Below are 18352 nucleotides of genomic sequence, written 5' to 3'. Positions count from 1 at the left end.
TGTGCAGGCTTTCTCTAGTTGCGACAAGCGGCAGGTTACTTACTCTCTGGCTGTGGTGCAGAAGCATCTCATTGTCGTGGCTTCTCTTGTTTTGGAGCATGGCCTCTAGGGTGTGCAGGCTCAGTAGTTGTGGCTCGCAGGCTTAGTTACCCTGAGACATGTGGGATCTTCCTGGACCAGGGATCAAACCTGTGTTCCTGCATTGGCAGGTGGATTCCCAACCACTGGACCACCAGGGAAGTTCCTGGGAAGACAGTTAAAGGCCTTGAGACAAGCCATGGGGCAAGAACTGAGCCTAGGGAATAGCTCTTGTTTAGAGAAGAGGGAGGTGGAAGAAAATCTACGAGTTTTCGAGGCTGGAAGGACAACCTCTGAGAAGATGGGACAGGCAGAGATGGTGAGGATGCTGGACTGGGTCTGAGAAAGAGCCTCTGGGATACTGAAAAGGAGGATTTCTCTGAACAACATTCTGGCCAGCACATAGGGCAGGAGAGCTTCCGGAGTATTACTCATCTCCATACCTCCCTCTCTTACTCTCTCTCTCTCTCTGAGTGGCTGCTTTTGAGTTTGCCTGGTGCTGTCCTGCTTGAAGGAGCTTTCTGGAACATTCCAGAGCATTCCTGAGCAGCCTTTCTCTCCATACAGATGGGGGACGAGAACCCCAGAGTCCAAGAGGCATTGCAGGTCGGTGTCTCAGAACCCCCAGGGCCTTGGGCTGCGTCATCTCATGTCTCTCTGGGGCTGGCAATGACCCAGCTTCTGCTTCATGGTTTTTTTTGTTCGTTTTTTTCAGTTTACTTCTGGCGGGGTCACACAGGGGTCAATTACAAGGAGCCGAGAGAGAGCTGCCCTAGTCACGCTGTGCGCTGTGATGGGGTCGAGGACTGTAAGCTGAAGAGTGATGAGCTGGGCTGTGGTAAGGAGGTTGGATGTGTGCGTGTGTTCGTGCGTGTACTCTGGGGGCTGTAAACTGGGTATCAGCTCAAACGGGAGGTGATGGACAGAGACCTGGAGGATCTGGGTTCCAGTCATAATAGACTGGGGTCGGGAACCTGGCTTTGAGTGTGACTTGGGCGAATCACTTACCTTCTCTGGGCTTCAGTTTCTTAATTTGCAAAATGTGTGGATTGGACAAGATAAGTGCTTCTCAAATAAAATCTGGCAGCTCCCAGCAAAGCAGAGCTGCTCTGCAGCTGGAGATAAGTGTGGGGTCCGAAGCCCTGTCCATGTACCCCTTCTCTTTGCCCAGCAGGTAACCTCTGACCTGCCACCTCTGTGGTTTCATGAAGGTCAGTTTGTAAATGAAGCCGCAGATGAGACGAAGACTTCTTTAAGTGCTGTCCTCAGTGGTTTTTACAGGCACTGTCTATGTACAGCCCTGATGTGGGTGTCTGTGGGTACATCACCTGCCCCCTCCACCTGTGTGCATATGTGTGTCCTTGCCCATGACCACATCCATCTGTGACTGTGCAGGTTGAGTGAGCACTCAGTTGGATCAAGGTTCCCCTTGTCACTCTCTTATTTGGGCATGTCACTGCCCTCTTGGGGTGATGCCTCCTGGCAGTGCTCACCCCTTCTCCCAGCAAAGGCTCCTGGGTCCTGTTGGACAGAGCACTCTCTGCTCTGCTCCAGCCCCTTGCCTTGGCTCTGCCCTCACTGAGCATCTTGAGCTCTGAGCACTGGCTGATGGCCATCCTGTCCCCGGTCAAGCTCCCAGATGTTTGCAAGGCCTCAGCGAGAAGCCTGGGGACAGGAGCATCTCAGAGCCTCACTCGGTTCATTGCTCAAGAGCTTGGAGTCTCCTGGTGTTGAGGACCTGCCTTGCCCTTTTCTTGACCGGCAGTGAGGTTTGACTGGGACAAGTCTCTGCTTAAAGTCTACTCTGGATCCTCCCATCAGTGGCTTCCCGTCTGCAGTGACAGCTGGAATGACTCCTACTCGAAGAAGACCTGCCAGCAGCTGGGTTTTGAAAGGTAAACCTTCCCCTCCAGTCCACGCTTCAGGGACATCTCAGACTCTTCACAAGGGCATCTCAGGCTCATTGAGGGTCACTCATACCAAGAAGACTCTTGGGGACCAGGGCTGAGGTCACGAGCTCATAGTGCCTTCGACTTATTCAAAGGAACAGTAGCCTGGGGAGCCCAGGTCTGGGGGCAAGCTGTTTCCAGGAGGCCAAAGTACTTATTTGCAGATTTGCAGCAGGATGGCACTCTTATACAGTTCTTTGCATCAAGCACCCTCATGCCCACGATCACATTCAATGGTCGCGGAGGCCCTGTGAGGTGGGTGTGCCTTTGGGCAGGTCTTGTCTTCTCTTCACATCTGATAACTAGCAGCTCAGGCTGGGCAAACCCTTCAGTGGACTCTGAGCAGCTGCAGCTCGAGCTAGGACTCATCAAACGAAGAGTGAGATGGGCAGATGTGGCCAGGTAAAGTCCTTAGCATCTTTGGCTCTAAAGATCTGAAACAGGAAGCTGGTACCAGTGGGTGGAGTAGGGAATGGGGTTTATCGTGACCTTCCAGCTTGAAGAAACCCTCCATTTCTGACCACATAGTCACCTCCATACTCCCTCTTAGTCTGGGTTTCAAACCAAGTAGTTTGGGGGGTTCACTAATGTGTGTGAAGTTCTGGGGAGAGGGTTTATTAAGGATCTCACTGTGGGTTCTCTATAGAAGAAGCACCCGGAAAACTGGGCTTGGGCAGTAGGACTGAGAACCAGTTCTCTGACCTGGGTGATCTAGTTAGAAGACAAACATGGTTTATCATTGAGTTGTGTGACCTTATGCAAATGTGAACTTCCGTTGGACTTCAATAGATAGCGTCATTTATTCAAAGAATATTCATCGAGTTTTCATTATGTGCCAGACACCCAGACAAGATCCCTGTCGTTGGACAATCTCTGGTATGGTGTGGGCGAGAGAGGCTTTAACCAATAATCACAGCGCTGTGTGATGTGTAATGGAAAGAATACGTGGGAAGCATTATGTACACACAACAGAGAGGGTGCCTGACTGCACTTGGAGGTCAGCACAGCAATGGAAGAAGAGCGCCCGCAAAGGCAAGCTTGCATGTAAGGGCGTCCCACATCCTAGAAACACACCAAAGTGCCACACAGATAGTAGTCCATGGATCACCCACAGCAGAATCACCTGGGGTGCTTGTTGAAATGCACCCTGAAATCAGAATCTCTGGGATTAAGATTTCAAACCCTGAGGAACATTCCAGGGTGGTTCTTAGGCACACTCTGGTCTAAGGAGCCAAATGGTTCTCAGGCTTTAATGTGCAAACCCATAACATGGAGATCATTAAAATGCAGAGCATGGCTCAGCAGGTCTGGGTCGGGGGGGGGGGCAATGCTGCTGCTGTGGGTCCATGGATCACAGTTTGGGTAGGAAAGGGCTCAGTCGGTGTTTCTCAGACTCCAGAGTGCAGCAGGATCACCTGGAGAGCCTGTTAAAATGCAGAACCAGAACTGTTGATTCAGCAGGTCTGAAATAGGGCCCCCAGATTTGCATTTGTAACAAATTTCCAGGCAGTGCTAATATTGTCCCCTGAGATGGGACCATATTTTCAAAACTACTGGGCTAGTGTGTAAGGCTAGTCGGGGGAGTGGTGGAATATGTGTGTGGGGTCTGAGATCATTGGATTTTAACTGCCTCTGGCCTCTGGAGCAGGGCTGGCCGGGATTCTCATGTGGGTCTGGGGACCAGGGGTGGGCGCTGTCTCAAGGTGGTTCATTCCTCTCCCCTCTCCTCCCTTGCAGTGCTTACTGGACAACCAAGGTGGCTGACAGGAAAGTTGACAGCAGTTTCTCAGTCTCCGAATTTAACTCCACCATCCAGGAGAGCACCTACACGTACGTGGGGTGGGCCCACCTGTCTGCTGCCAGCAGGGGTGTAAAGGACTGCTTTGAGTCCCTTGGCCTTTCTGGGACCCCCTCCTCACGAAGGAGTCCTTCGTGAATGTCCAGAGCATCTCAGAAACAGCTCTCATTCACTACCTGCCTCCTGACTTGGAAGTTATCAAAACTTGGTGCAGAGCACCTCGAAGTCATGGGGACCCAAGAATTTACCTGGATGCCAAAGACAATGAATAAACCTTGGGGCCACTGATCAGCCTGATGTTAGGACTGAAAGCCGCTGCAGGGAGGGCGCTTGGGGCAGAGAGGGAGAAACATCCCTGGGGTGGCAGCGGGGAGGGGGAGTGCCAGGTGCAGGCAGTCAGGGGCAGGGAGGCCCATCTGGGGAGCACTGCCATCTGTCACTCTGCACTGCAGCTGCTCTTGTTCCAATGCCACTGGGTGGAGGGGGATGGGGGGTGCCCCACCAGCTAGCAGTGTTTACCCTGGGGACAGCAGAGAAGAAACCAGGCTGTGAGAGAAACAGGCGTGGGGAGGGCAGGAAGGCAAATGAACTGGCTCCTGGATTCCTGCTTTGTGCTGGGTGGTTCACGTGCTGCACTGCTGGTAGAGTGTTGAGCAAGTGTCAGAGGAGCGTTGGGCCACCTGTTTAGCTGTGGAAAGATGCTGGGACAGTGAAGTCCTGAGTTCAGAAGACATGACCTAGCCAGTATGTGCAACCTGCCACAGAAAAACTGGGAGATGGTGAAGGTGGGGCTGGTTTGCACTAAGCCACCCCTGTTTCTAGAGAAAGAACGGGAAGAGTCTGTCGCACTGGGAGGGAGAAAGGTCAGAATCTCCATCTTCTTGTGTGAAGGGGACAGGATAGAATTTAGAGGGAGCCAATCATGGAAGGCTTCCAGGAGGTGGTGGCTGATGTGCCCTTTTCTCAACTTTTGTATCTCCTCCTGCAGGTCTGATTGCCCTTCCCAGCAGTATGTTTCTCTACAGTGTTCCCGTAAGAAGACACTCTTCCTCACGGATTGTGGCCGGTGTGGGGTGGGAGTCAGGGGACAGAGGGATGGGGTCCTTGTGAGGAAGAGGGCCAACCCTGGGGGTCGGAGCCAGGAAGAGGGGCTTGAGCAGCAGGCCTGTTTCAGGGCCAGGGTGCCTGTCAGTCACCTGGATAGACACTCTCAGGACAGCATTTCCCCTTCTCCTGACTCTGCTCAGCCCAGCAACCTCACCATTCTAGTGTCTTGGATTCTGGGCAGGGGGCAGAGGATTGGGAGAGCATGTCAGAGCCACCTTAAAGCTCCAGCTTAAATCTCCATATCAGTAGACATGGAGCTAGATCCAGAGCCCAGATTTGTGGAGAGCATTGGTTGCTGAGGCACTATGGCTTTATAAATATGATTGCATTGAATGAGGAAGGTGCCATTATTGTCCACTTACTAAAAAGAGACTGAAATGCTTGCCTTACTTAAGGTAAGACCTCTGGTAGGTGAAGAGCTGGTATTGAATCGTGGGTCTGACCACAGGGCCCAAACCATTAACCAGTCCACGAGTGCTGTGTTCTCATGATGACCAGGTGGGGTGCCCCCCTGAGCAAGTGGGCACAGTGCTATGGACAGAGCCCCCTCAGACCACCGCTGGCTCTTCACTCTCTCCTCCTTCAAAGGAAAAAGGAAACTCTGTGCATGATTACAGGGGATGACTCACTCTAGGACATGTTTGGAAATGTTCCCTTGGGGCACAGGGTCCCCAACAGCACTAAATGACCCCCTGAGAAACCATGTGGGCACCAGCTACTTGTGCATCATGGGAAGGACTTTACTCCTTCGTTTTGAAACAATCCAAATCACATTGCTCATCAATTCAGAGTTGTGTTAGACTTGGTCTGTTTTCCAAAGCTCCTGACAGCAGCCCTGGGGTTCACCATTGTGACCCTAACACCTGGCACATCACCCAAAGCAGGGGGTACTTAGGATGCATTTGTTGAATTACTGGAACAATAAATGAGTGGGAGGAAAGAGGATATTTCCTAGGATCAGACTTCCTACTGGATGATCCCAGAAAGCTAACCCACCATGTGGGAGCTCTGTGTTGGCAGGAAATAGCTGTGCCAAATCAGATTAAGTTGGCAAAGCGGCCTCCGTGGGTGGGCGGTGCCCTCATGCCTGAGCCTCCCTTGGCCTGGGAGCATGGTCACAGCTCTAAGAAAATCAGACTTCATAGTTCATCTCTTCTGCTTCTCCCCAGACTGTGGACTGAGGGCCATGACCGGGCGGATCGTGGGAGGGGCGCTGGCCCCAGAAAGCAAGTGGCCATGGCAAGTTAGCCTGCAGTTTTCCCGCACCCACATTTGTGGGGGCACACTGATCGACGCCCAGTGGATTCTCACCGCCGCCCACTGCTTCTTTATGTAAGTGCCCGAGGGAGCCGTGATGCGACGAGGCTGAGGGTCGGGGCCGCCAGGAAGGGCTGAGGGCAGACTGACTTCTCTCTGTGGAGGAGGACTTTGGTTGTAAGCCTGACCCCGAGGACTGGGCAGCACATGTGTGGTGAGGACCATGATTTGGTCCTGGGAGTGTGAGTTGGGGTTACTTATCCTGAGCCAGTGCAGAGTGAGAAAATACCATTGGTGGCTTCCAGGGAGAGAGAGGGGAAGGTAGACGGGAGGAATTGGGAGCCTGCTCTAAACAACAGGGTGAAATAAAGAGGTTTGGGGCTTAGAGCTGCTTTCAAAACCTGGAAGTTACAGGAGGGGAGCTGGAGACATCGGGAATGCTGCCCCAGGAACTGAGGGATTGGGGCTGTGGGCAGGGCAATGCAGTCAGCTTTTGACAGCCACCAGCCAGGCTTGTCCTTCGAGTTGGTGACAGGAAAGGGCTGGGAGATGAGGCCTCAAAGGCACTGGCTTCCCCAGCAGTGGGTCTTCAGTGGGCCACTTTGTCCTATCGAAAGCCCCGTTTTTGCTGAAAATACTACCACTGAAATGTGTCCCATCTACCTCATTGGATCCTTGGTGGCATCCAGAGGAGACAGTGGGGCCAGTGGTCCCAGAAGTCTTGCTCATCTCCTCCCACTTTCTATTTTTAAAATTTTATTTATTTATTCATTTATGGCTCTGCTGGGTCTTCACTGCTGCATGGGGGCTTTCTCTAGTTTCAGCAAGCCAGGGCTACTCTCTAGTTGCGATGCATGGGCTTCTCGTTGAGGCGGCTTCTCTTGTTGCAGAGCAGTGTTGGGGCTTCAATAGTTGGGGCGCGTGGAGTTGTGGTTCCCAGGCTCTAAAGCATAGGCTCAACAGATACGGCACATGGGCTTAGTTGCTCCTCGGCATGTGGGATCTTCCCAGACCAGGGATCGAACCTGTGTCTCCTGCATTGGTGGCTTTACCACTGAGCCACCAAGGAAGCCCCCATTTTCTATTTTAAGGTACAGAACCACCAGTTCAGAGCAGCTTTTTGAAAGTAGAGGATTGTTCTAGACCCCCGGGGCTAACATAGAGTGCCCCCTCCAGAGGTCATTTCATCCATCCTCCTGCCTCCAAGCTGGTGCTGGGGCTGAAGCTCCTGGTGTGCAGCAGATGTTGCCAGGACCTCTGCCAGGTGGTAACTGGCCCATGCTCTCTGTGGCTTTGGCAGTACCCGGGAGAAGATCCTGGAGGGCTGGAAGGTGTATGTGGGCACCAACGACCTGCACCACCTGCCCGAGTCAGCCTCTGTCGCCCAGATCATCATCAACAGCAACTACTCGGATGACCAGGATGACTATGACATCGCCCTCATGCGGCTCTCCAAGCCCCTGACCCTGTCCGGTGAGTGAGCCGCCCTGCTCAGCCAGCACCCCTCGGTGCTGAACCTTTGCTCTTAGCAGCATCCACAAACCCATCCCAGGGTCCAGAGCTTCAGCATGGCAGATGTCAGTCTTTGAGATCATTTGGTGGAACTCTATCTTACAATTGGGAGAACTGAGACCCAGAGGTTGGAAATAAACTTGCCCCAGTGACCCCTCTTCTATTGCAAATTGGTGACAGAGCCAGGGTTTAGGTTCTGGGCTTCATTAAGATAAACAGATCGAGTTGTTTCCCTGGTATATCCAACTAAACAGAGGCCAGACACCATGGTAAGTGTTGTACATCTACAATTTCATATACTCCACGACCAGATCATGTGAAGCAGGTATTATTAGCTTCATTTTCCCTTTGAGGAGAAGACCTTTAGAGAGAGATAATTCCCTGAGGCCATGAAGTAATAAGGAGCAGCTTCAGGACTGGGTCCAGGTGGGTCTGCCTCGCAGGCAACGTTCTTCCCACGCTGCTCTGTGCTGGCAAGTTGCCAACACCGAAGCTGCGAACACAAGCAAAATACCTACGCAACCAAACAGCCAACTGCTGCAAGGTTGGAGCTGAGACCTTGAGAACGAAATGGGGCTACAGAAAGGAAATGCTACCGAAATTCTCAGGAGATCAGTTTTCGTTCATTACTTCATCCTCCGATTTGTTCACGTATCACATACAGTGTATCTACTACCTAGCGGCTCTGCAGTTCCCCAGCAAAGAGAACAAGGCTGATGGCACGCACAAACAGCCGCTTAGAAGCTAGTGATGTGACGTCAGGGGGCCCTGGGGGAGGAGGGCACGGTGGCACAGATGTGGGCACCTAATCAGTCTTGGCAGGCTACAGAGGCTTTTGGAAGCCTTGGAGGGCTTTCTGGTTAGTCCAGCCTTTCTGGCGCTCTGGGCCTGTGAGCTGGCCTTTCCTGGCACATTAGCTGCGGAGGTGGGGTTGGTCCTGAGTCAGAGGAGTTAGCGCATCAGAGTGGTGTCCGGAGGAGGAGTCCAATTCCCAGCACAAGATCCGGTTGGGTGGGGCCAACCTAGAGCCACGCCCACCTTGGCCACGCCCACGCTGCGAGCCCTCTCTGCCCTCCGCCTGCCCTTCCCCGCCATTCTTGTCTGTGGAGCCTGGGACTGTGAGCGGAGGGGTGTCCTACTGCCCTTGCCTTGCCCCTCATGCACTCGTAAAAGGGGGCAGGCAGCCTGCAGGACCAAAACAGGCCTTCCCGACCTTGTCAAACGCAGACTCCATTTGGCTAACCGTCCGGACCTCACTTGCCATCAACCCAAACCCCCATTAATATTATCTGAAATTCCAAATCTAATTAAATAATTTGTAAAATGAAATTTAAGTTATTATAGCATTACATGTGCTTTTCAGACTACAGCAGTCCCTGCCTAGATTCTGATAGCCACCTCTCCCCGCCCCCCACTTCTGCTCAAGCAGCATCTTTGTAGCATCATAAATCACAGCTAGGATTTATGTAGTCCTGTGGTCAGACCATGTGCCCTGATTTTTGGTTTAGAAATCAGAGCAGATTTTCTTAAACTGCCTGATAGGCTGAGCACTTTGAAATCACTGTACTAGCTGAGAAAGCTTGTGAAAACTCACTGATAAATTTAATTACCCCATAAGAAACGCAAGTAGATATATACTAGTGTTACATGTTTTTAAGACTGTATGTCTCAAAAATAGGTATAGACTAATTTTTTTTTTGCTATACAGTAGGTTCTTGTTTATTTTTAAAATTTATTTTCTAATTGAAGGATAATTGCTTTACTGAATTTTGTTGTTTTCTGTCAAACCTCAACAGGAATCAGCTATAAGTATACATATATCCCCTCCCTTTTGAACCTCCCTCCCATCTCCCTCCTCATCCCACTCCTCTAGGTTGATACAGAGCCCCTGTTTGAGTTACCTTAGCCATACAGCAAATTCCCGTTGGCTGTCTATTTTACATATGGTAATATAAGTTTCCATGTTACTCTTTTCATACATCTCACCCTCTCCTCCCCCTCCCCATGTCCATAAGTCTATTCTCTATGTCTGTTTCTCCATTGCTGCCCTGTTAGTAAATTCTTCAGTACTGTTTTTCTAGATTCCGTATATATGCGTTAGAATATGATATTTATTTTTCTCTTTCTGACTCTCTTCACTCTGTATAATAGATTCTAAGTTCATCCATCTCATTAGAACTGACTCAAAGTCATTCCTTTTTATGGCTGAGTAATATTCCATTGTGTATATGTACCACAACTTCTTTATCCATTCATCTGTTGATGGACATCTAGGTTGCTTCCATGTTCTAGCTATTGTAAATAGTGCTGCAATGCACAATGGGACACATGTGTCTTTTTCAATTTTGGTTTCCTCAGGGTATATGCCTAGGAGTGGGATTGTTGGATCATATGGTGGTTTTATTCCCAGTTTTTTAAGGAACCTCCATACTGTCTTCCATAGTGGCTATATCAATTTACATTACCATCAACAGTGCAAGAGCATTCCCTTTTCTCCACACCCTCTCCAGCATTTATTGTTTGTAGACTTTTTGATGATGGCCATTGTGACCAGTGTGAGGTGATATCTCATTGTAGTTTTGATTTGCATTCATTGGAAGGACTGATGCTGAAGCTGAAACTCCAACACTTTGGCCACCTCATGCAAAGAGTTGACTCATTGGAAAAGACCCTGATGCTGGGAGGGATTGGGGGCAGGAGGAGAAGGGGACGACAGAGGATGAGATGGCTGGATGGCATCACCGACTCGATGGGCATGAGTCTGAGTAAACTCCAGGAGTTTGTGATGGACAGGGAGGCCTGGTGTGCTGTGATTCATGGGGTCACAAAGAGTCGGACACGACTGAACTGAACTGAATAATGAGTGATGTTGAGCATCTTTTCATGTGTTTGTTAGCCATCTGTATGTTTTCTTTGGAGAAATGTCTGTTTAGGTCTTTTCCCCACTTTTTGATTGGGTTGTTTGTTTTTCTGGTATTGAGTGGTATGAGCTGCTTGTATATTTTGGAAATTAACCCTTTGTCAGTTGTTTCATTTGCTATTATTTTCTCTCATTCTGAGGGTTGTCTTTTCACCTTGCTTATAGTTTCCTTTGCTGTGCAAAAGCTTTTAAGTTAATCAGGTCTCACTTGTTTACTTTTATTTTTATTTCCATTACTCTAGGAGGTGAGTCATAGATGATCTTGCTTTGATTTATGTCATTGAGTGTTTTGCCTATGTTTTCCTTTAGAGTTTTATAGTTTCTGGTCTTACATTTAGGTATTTAATAAATTTTGAGTTTATCTTTGTGTATAGTGTTAGGAAGTGTTCTAATTTCATTCTTTTACATGTAGCTGTCCAGTTTCCCCAGCACCATTTGTTGAAGAGGCTGTCTTCACCCCATGGTATATTCTTGCCTCCTTTGTCAAAAATAAGGTACCCATAGGTGCATGGGTTTATTTCTGGGCTTTCTATCTTGTTCCATTGGTCTATATTTCTGTTTTTGTGCCAGTACCATACTGTCTTGATGACTGTAGCTTTGTAGTATAATCTGAAGTCAGGAAGCTTGATTCCTCCTGCTCCATTCTTCTTTCTTTCTCTTTCTTCTTTCTCAAGACTGCTTTGGAAATTCAGGGTCTTTTGTGTTTCCATATGAATTGTGAAATTTTTTATTCTAGTTCTGTGAAAAATGCCATTGGTAATTTGATAGGGATTGCATTGAATCTATAGATTGCATTTGGTAGCATAGTCATTTTCACAATATTGATTCTTCTTACCCAAGAACATGGAATATCTCTCCATCTGTTTATGTCATCTTTGATTTCTTTCATTAGTGTCTTATAATTTTCTCTGTACAGTTCTTTCATCTCCTTAGGTAAGTTTATTCCTAGATATTTAATTCTCTTTGACTCCTTAATTTCTCTTTCTGATTTTTCATTGTTAGTATATAGAAATGCAAGTGATTTCTGTGTATTGATTTTGTATCCTGCAACTTTGCTAATTTCACTGATTAGCTCTAGTAATTTTCTGATACTATCTTTAGGGTTTTCTATGTACAGAATCATGTTATCTGCAAACAGTGAGAGATTTACTTTTTCTTTTCCAATCTGGGTTCATTTTATTTCTTTTCCTTCTCTGATTGTTGTAGCTAGGACTTCCAAAACTATGTTGAATAATAGTGGGGAAGTAGACACCCTTGTCTTGTTCCTGATCTTAGGTGGAATGCTTTCAGAGGCATAGACTATTTTAAGTCATATTTTGTGGTTTTGGTTAGTAATTGGTGCCGTGCTCTCATTTACGTTTTATTTGTTTACACTCTAGCAGATAAATGTGTTAGACTCCCAATTTTTTTTTTAGACTCCCAATTTATAGGAAAAAATTTTTGCATTTATCCCCCCTCCTTCCCTCTCACCCCCTCCCTCCCTTCCTCGTTCCCTCCTTCCCTTCCTTTCTTCCTAGGAGCACAATTCTAGGTACAGGAAGCTGCAGCATGCATAGCACTGTGAATATCCTCTCTAGGGCTTCCCCAGTGGCTCAGGGGTAGAGAATCTGCCTGTAATGCAGGAGACTTAGGTTTGATCCCTGGGTTGGGAAAATCCCCTGGAGAAGGAAATGGCAACCCACTCCAGTATTCTTGTTTGGGAAATTGCTTGGACAGAGGAGTCTGGCGGGCTATAGTCCATATGGTCACAAAAGAGTCAGACTAAGCGACTAAACAACAACAGCAAATATCCTTTCCATCAACTTTTTTCCTCTTGCAAACTGGTCAGTGCTCTAGTCCACAGGGGAGCATTAGTCCTCACAGGGAACTTATGAACTGATGCACAATAGCACCTTCTATACAATTCTGAGTGTAGTAGCGAGTGAGCAGCAGTTTAGTGGGCTGTGCCTCTAGGGATGCACTCTTCCCACTTGGAGAGGTTGTCTCACCCTGGAGGGAGAGTTTCAGGCCCTGGCTAGCCAGGGGTGCCCTCTCCAGACCAAGCAGGACCCACCACTGACACATCATGGCAATAATACCTGGCATTCAGCCAGTGCTGCATCTTGCTCTGGGGGACAGGTGTGGAAGAGACTCAGCGAGGACAGCTGCTCTTGGAGTGGAGACACCCTCAGCCACCTAGTATCAGCTTGGCACAGGGGAGCTCCAAGCCACATGCATATGCCCACATGGCACCCACTGAAAAATCAGAATGTCTGGGGGACTCTGAGAGTACCCTGAAGACTGGAGGGTCAAGATTAAATGATTGAATTTCTTGCCTGGTCAATTGAAGGCCTTGAAAGATTCAGGAGCACTCTAGGGGAAAGGAGGATGTCCTAGGATGTTGTTACTCCTGTTCCTCCATGCACCCCTCCAAAACCTCCAGCCTCTTCTCTTCACTGATGTCTTGAGGTCTTGTCACAGCTCATGTCCACCCTGCCTGCCTCCCCATGCATGGACAGACCTTCGGCCTCAATGAGATCTGCTGGATCACAGGCTTTGGCAAGACCAAGGAGACAGATGGTGAGAGGCAGATGCTAGACTGTGTGTGTGTGTGTGTGTTTGACTGTATGAATGTGTTTCTTTTCTTTCTTCTTTTATTTGTATTTTTTTGTGGCATTTATTCTCAGGCCATAAGTTTTGTTTCTTCAGTATCTTCTGGGGGTATCTTTTTCTTCTGTGCAACCTCCTTTTCTGGTTTAGGAAAATCTGCCCTTTTTTAGTAAGGATCATCTCCATGTGGCAGGGAGAGCTCATGTATGGGTTGATTCGACCATGAGCTCTGTAAGTTCAGTGCTCCATCTTGGGGACTTTGCTCATTTGGGTGTGCTCAATGACCAGAGAATCTGTATCTAAGCCCTTAAGTTCAGCATTACTCTCTGTATTTTTGAGCACGTGCCAAAAAGCTCAGCACTCTTCTTGGGCCACTGATCCTTTCCAGCCCCACTGTTTGACCTGAGCACACATATCAGCTCCATTATTGTGACGACGGAATGGAACACACCGCTTCTTCAAAGTGACACCCTTCAGATACTTGGTGGCTTTTCAGATATGCATACCCTTAATGGCCTGGGCAGTTTCATGAACGTTCTTAGAGTGAACATGAAGATTTGAACCTCTTGATTTGCACAATTTTTTGCCACAATTGTGGCATTTTCTGGATCAAGTGAATAGTGAACCATTTTTAGAGGTCACCTCAGGTTGCTTATCAGAAAAACTATACATGTGTTTCTGTGTATGGGATGATATGTAGGGGTATAGAAATGAGGGTCTACCTAGATGAGGGTTTGGGTATATAGATTCATGGGCCTGGATGTGAATGTGTGTATATATACACCTGCACATACATCAAAGCCAGGCTTCCCTGGTGGTTCAGTGGTAAAGAGCCTGCTGGCAATGCAACACACACAGGTTCAATCCCTGGGTTGGGAACATCCCCTGGAGGAGGGCCTGGCAACCCACTCCAGTATTCTTGCTGGGAATTCTTGCATGGACAGAGGAGCCTGGCGGGCTACAGTTCATATGGTTGTAAAGAGTTGGACATGACTGAAGTGATAGCACGCATGCAAGTGTGTTATAGGGTGAACACTGGGTTGGGCATTTTGGCCTAATTTGGGGTCCGTGTGCCTGCTGGTGATGATCAGGGGGGCTTTTGGCAGTGGTTACAATGGGACTTAATCAGTTTTGGTGGTGGCCTTGGTTCTGGGCTCCTTGTCTGTGGCCTTGGTGCAAAGCCTCGCACCTGTGATCTTGGGATAGGACTCCACAGATATCTTAATAACCTCATCTAGAAAGAGTCAATAGACTGAGCCTAAACCTATAGATGATGAAGAAGTGAAAAAGCAGCAACAACTCATTCTGGCTGGAAGAGGGGGCCCTTTGGTCCTTTTGTGATGTGACCTACTTTGTTTGTGGCTGGGCTGAAACAAGGTTAGAAAGTGGTTTGGTCTTCCCTCACTTCATCATGATTACCGGGCGGCCTTGTCTGGTGTCAGTTCTGTTGGATTGTTGATACTGGGCAGGAAAGCACAGCAGTCAGCTGGCCTTGCCGTCAGGCTCGTGAGACTGGCCACTGCAGGTGTCAAGACCTTGCTCATGGGATGGAGAAGTGACTGGCTGGGGGCAGCCTTGTTCTGATCTTATCTCTCTAACTGACTAGCTGAGTGACTGTACATGCCTGCTCAGTCACTTCTGTTGTGTCTGACTCTCTGCAACCCTATGGACTGTAGCCCACCAGGTTCCTCTGTCCATGGGATTCTCCAGGCAAGAATACTGGAGTGGGTTGCCATGCCCTCCTCCAGGGGATCTTCCCAACCCAGGGATCAAACCTGCATCTCTTATGCCTCCTGCATTGGCAGGTGGGTTCTTTATCACTAGGGCCACCTGTGACTGTGGGCAAGTCCTTCTTCAGCCCTAAATTTCTTCTTCTGTAAGTGGATTCATCACACCTGCTCTCCTTAAAGCACATCATTACCAAAAGCAATGAAGTGATCTATTGGGTTGACTGAAAAGTTCTTTCGGGTTTTCCATTCTATCTTTTCTGCTTTGAATACAGAAAAGCATTGTGCGTGTGTCAGGCAGCCTGATAGGCTTGTGGGTTTGTCTCTGCATGTGTGTCTCTGTTATGTGTAGTGATTTGTGTCTGGTGTGAGGCTGTATGTGCCCCTGTGTCCTGGGTGGCCCACCATGGGAATGGTACCTTCCATGCCTGGGAGGTTGCCAGTCTGGGGCCTGGGGTGGGCAGCTGGAAGGCCTCAAAGATGCCCGGAGTCTCACTCCCTTCCCACCCTTTCTCTCCTCCACCCCACCGCACTGTAGAGAGGACTTCCCCCTTTCTCCGGGAGGTGCAGGTCAACCTCATTGACTTTAAGAAGTGCAACGACTACTTAGTCTATGACAGCTACCTTACCCCGAGGATGATGTGTGCGGGGGATCTGCGAGGAGGCAGAGACTCATGCCAGGTGGGCTTGCCTCTGCGTGGGGCTCAGGTTCTGGGACCCAGAGGGAAGGGAGGAAGGTTGGGGTGCGGTGGTCAGAGGGAGAGTCGGGGGCCCACCGTTTCCTGCTCAAGGACCACCTTTCCCACCCCACTGACGTGCACGCTCCCTCGCAGGGAGACAGCGGGGGGCCTCTGGTCTGTGAGCAGAATGGCCGCTGGTACCTGGCAGGAGTGACCAGCTGGGGCACGGGCTGTGGCCAGAGGAACAAACCCGGCGTGTACACCAAGGTGACCGAGGTGCTCCCCTGGATATACAGCAAGATGGAGGTGAGGGCCCTGCCGGAGGTGTGGGACCCCCAAGGTGGGGTGCCTGGAAGTGGGCCTGGCCTTTCCCCAGGGTCTCAGCTGGGTCTCCGCAACCCCCTGCCTTTGGGGGTGTTCAGAAGTTGCCAGGAGAGAACAGGACAGGTGTCAAATGTTGGCCAACCCCAGCTGCCTGGACTTCTTCCCCTCCTTTTCCTCCCGCAAAACACAGCTCAGAGGGCTGGAAAGGTGTGGGGGCTAGGCTGGGGGCCGGCCCCCAGTACCCCTCTCCTCTCCCCCGTGATGACGGGGTTGGGGAGGCCACCCCTCCTCGGCAGGAGGCTGGTCTCCCAGGAAACTGGGCATTGGGAGGGGGAGGTCTGCCCCACCTCTGCTGACCCAGTCCAGCCCCTGCCTCCCCTGGACCCCCATCCTTCCTGTAGCTGTGCCGGCCCTTCCCTTCTCCACCCAGGCAGTGAGAGCTCGGGTAAGGGTGGGGAAGGCCGCTCTGCAAATCCAGGGTGGCGGGTCTCTCAGAAACTGCTTCCATCTTGTCCCCTTGGCCACCCCACTTCCCTGAGGGACAGTGCCCGGTGATGGCTGGGCTGATTTTAGGCTCTGAGCCCACACCGCCTCTGTACACACCCAGCCCAGCTTCACACTGTTCTCTCTCTTCTCTTCCTCAGAGGGAGGTGCGCTTCCGGAAATCATAAACAGCTGTCCTGCGCCATCTCAGAGTCCACCGTGAGGACTCTGACCAAAGGGACTGAGCCATTTGCAACCTCCTCCGGGCTAAAGGCCACCATCATTACTGCCACATCCACTGTCTGCTGCCTCTGTGAATGCACACGTGTGTGTGCATGTGTGTATGTTTACGTGTGTGTGTCGCTGCTCTCCCAGGGTCCTCAGAAATCAGGAGAGCTGTCAGCTCTTCCCAAACCCCTGGCTGGAAATCACCTGAAGACAACCGTTTGGGCCCCAAGAGGGGTTCCCCAACATGGAAGTGTCCATCACGGATTGGGGAGCCGGAGCCCAGGGATGGTCTGGAAGGCCACGTCAGGAATTCTTGTTTCCCCGACCCTCACTGGAGACTAGTCCAGAACAGGCAGCCCCCTGTGGCCCAGCCATCACTGCCAGCAAGGGACAGTATCAGATTTCACGGAGTGCCTGGACAGCCTCTAGTGGGAAGACATTCCCGTTGACCTTCAGCCCATCCCGCCCCCTCTCAGCCCTCTCGCTGGATGCGGAGAGGGGCTGCGCCCTGGCTGTGCAGGCTGACCACTCAGCACAGGGCTTACTGCTTCATTCCGTCACAGGCTGTCGGAGGCAAACTTCATTTCATTTTTATATTCAAGTAACGGAAGTAAATGTATTATTTAAAGATTCTCCCAAAGTTCCAGGAGCCAAGAGAGCTAGCCACTCAATCGCCCCAAGAACTCTGAGGGACCCCTGGCAGCTGTGTCCCCCTGGCATCCCGTGGAATGCTCTCGGCCTCAAGGGGCCAGATGAAGGGGCCCTTCGAGATACTCAGGGAAGCAGATCCATCACCAAGACTGCCACACTGCTGCTGCACCCGGGGGCTACAGGAGCACGAGGGAACCGAGGCTGCTTCTCTGTTGGCCCCAGAGCCTGGGACAGTCCAGGAGGACGGGCATCTCTGGTACACAGGGATGTCCTGGGACTTTGGAATTTCTTCTCAGCTTTCCCCATCTTTCACCTTCTCAGGGACACAGTGTTGCCATGAAAACTGCCTCAGAGAGAAAGCTGACTCTGTCCCCAGGCTGCCTCCAAACTGCTTTTCTGAAGGATCTGAGTTGCCTCTCCTGCGGGGCATCAGTGAGTCTGACCTCTGAGTCAGCTGAAGTCCCGGACTGTCTGCATCCTTTTCTCTGGGGAACTTGGTTCTCCCACTGTCTCCTACCTTCCTTGGGTCTATCTGATGTTGCTGTGACTCCTAGAAGCGGAGTCCAAGCAGATCAGCCCAGCCCAGCTAAGGCAGGTGGCAGCTTGGGGGATAGACTGTTCTGGAAGAGCGGCTGGGATTGGCTATCATGGCTCAGAAGGTTCTGAGGGGGCTGGTGATGTGTCATCAAGGCTGAGGTTGGGAACAGCAGTGTTCATGTCCACAGCACCCCAGCAGTGATCTTCAACAATAAAAACTATGTGACCTGAAAGATTTGTTATTGGAGGCTTCAGTGGTACCCTGGGTAGAAAACTGAGGCTGTCTACCCAGATGCTCAGGCATCCTCAGTTTGGTTCTTAGTTTTGGTTCCTCAGCTTTGGGTTCTGCTCATTTAATCATATGATTCGTTTATTTATTCATTTACCCACCATACTGGTGCCTGCCCTGTACCAGGAACTTGTCCCAGGCCCAGGAGGTACAAAAACAACAGTGGTCCTCAGGAACTCAAGGTCATGGCCCAGTGTGATGGAAGCTGTGATTCAGTGTGGAT

The 18352-nt window shown here is 50.2% G+C and overlaps 1 protein-coding gene across 2 annotated transcripts in view; it reads left to right on the top strand.

The window, feature by feature from the left end:
* TMPRSS13 (transmembrane serine protease 13) overlaps positions 1-18073 on the top strand; it is a 35360-nt gene extending 17287 nt beyond the window's left edge. The window contains exons 5-15 of one of the 2 annotated variants that reach the window (XM_043482852.1): positions 646-684; positions 794-916; positions 1844-1973; positions 3765-3857; positions 4814-4857; positions 6102-6264; positions 7490-7662; positions 13082-13180; positions 15476-15618; positions 15771-15923; positions 16586-18073. In XM_043482852.1, the coding sequence (XP_043338787.1) occupies positions 646-684; positions 794-916; positions 1844-1973; positions 3765-3857; positions 4814-4857; positions 6102-6264; positions 7490-7662; positions 13082-13180; positions 15476-15618; positions 15771-15923; positions 16586-16612 (1187 nt within the window). In that variant the 3' untranslated portion in view covers positions 16613-18073. The remainder of the gene's footprint in view (positions 1-645; positions 685-793; positions 917-1843; positions 1974-3764; positions 3858-4813; positions 4858-6101; positions 6265-7489; positions 7663-13081; positions 13181-15475; positions 15619-15770; positions 15924-16585) is intronic. The other variant, XM_043482853.1, reaches the window with a different exon arrangement.
* The last annotated feature ends 279 nt before the right edge of the window (positions 18074-18352 follow it).

This window comes from Cervus canadensis, chromosome 11 (genome assembly GCF_019320065.1).
Source record: "Cervus canadensis isolate Bull #8, Minnesota chromosome 11, ASM1932006v1, whole genome shotgun sequence".
Taxonomy (NCBI): Eukaryota; Metazoa; Chordata; class Mammalia; order Artiodactyla; family Cervidae; genus Cervus; species Cervus canadensis.
This window is presented reverse-complemented; position numbering and strand designations above follow the sequence as displayed.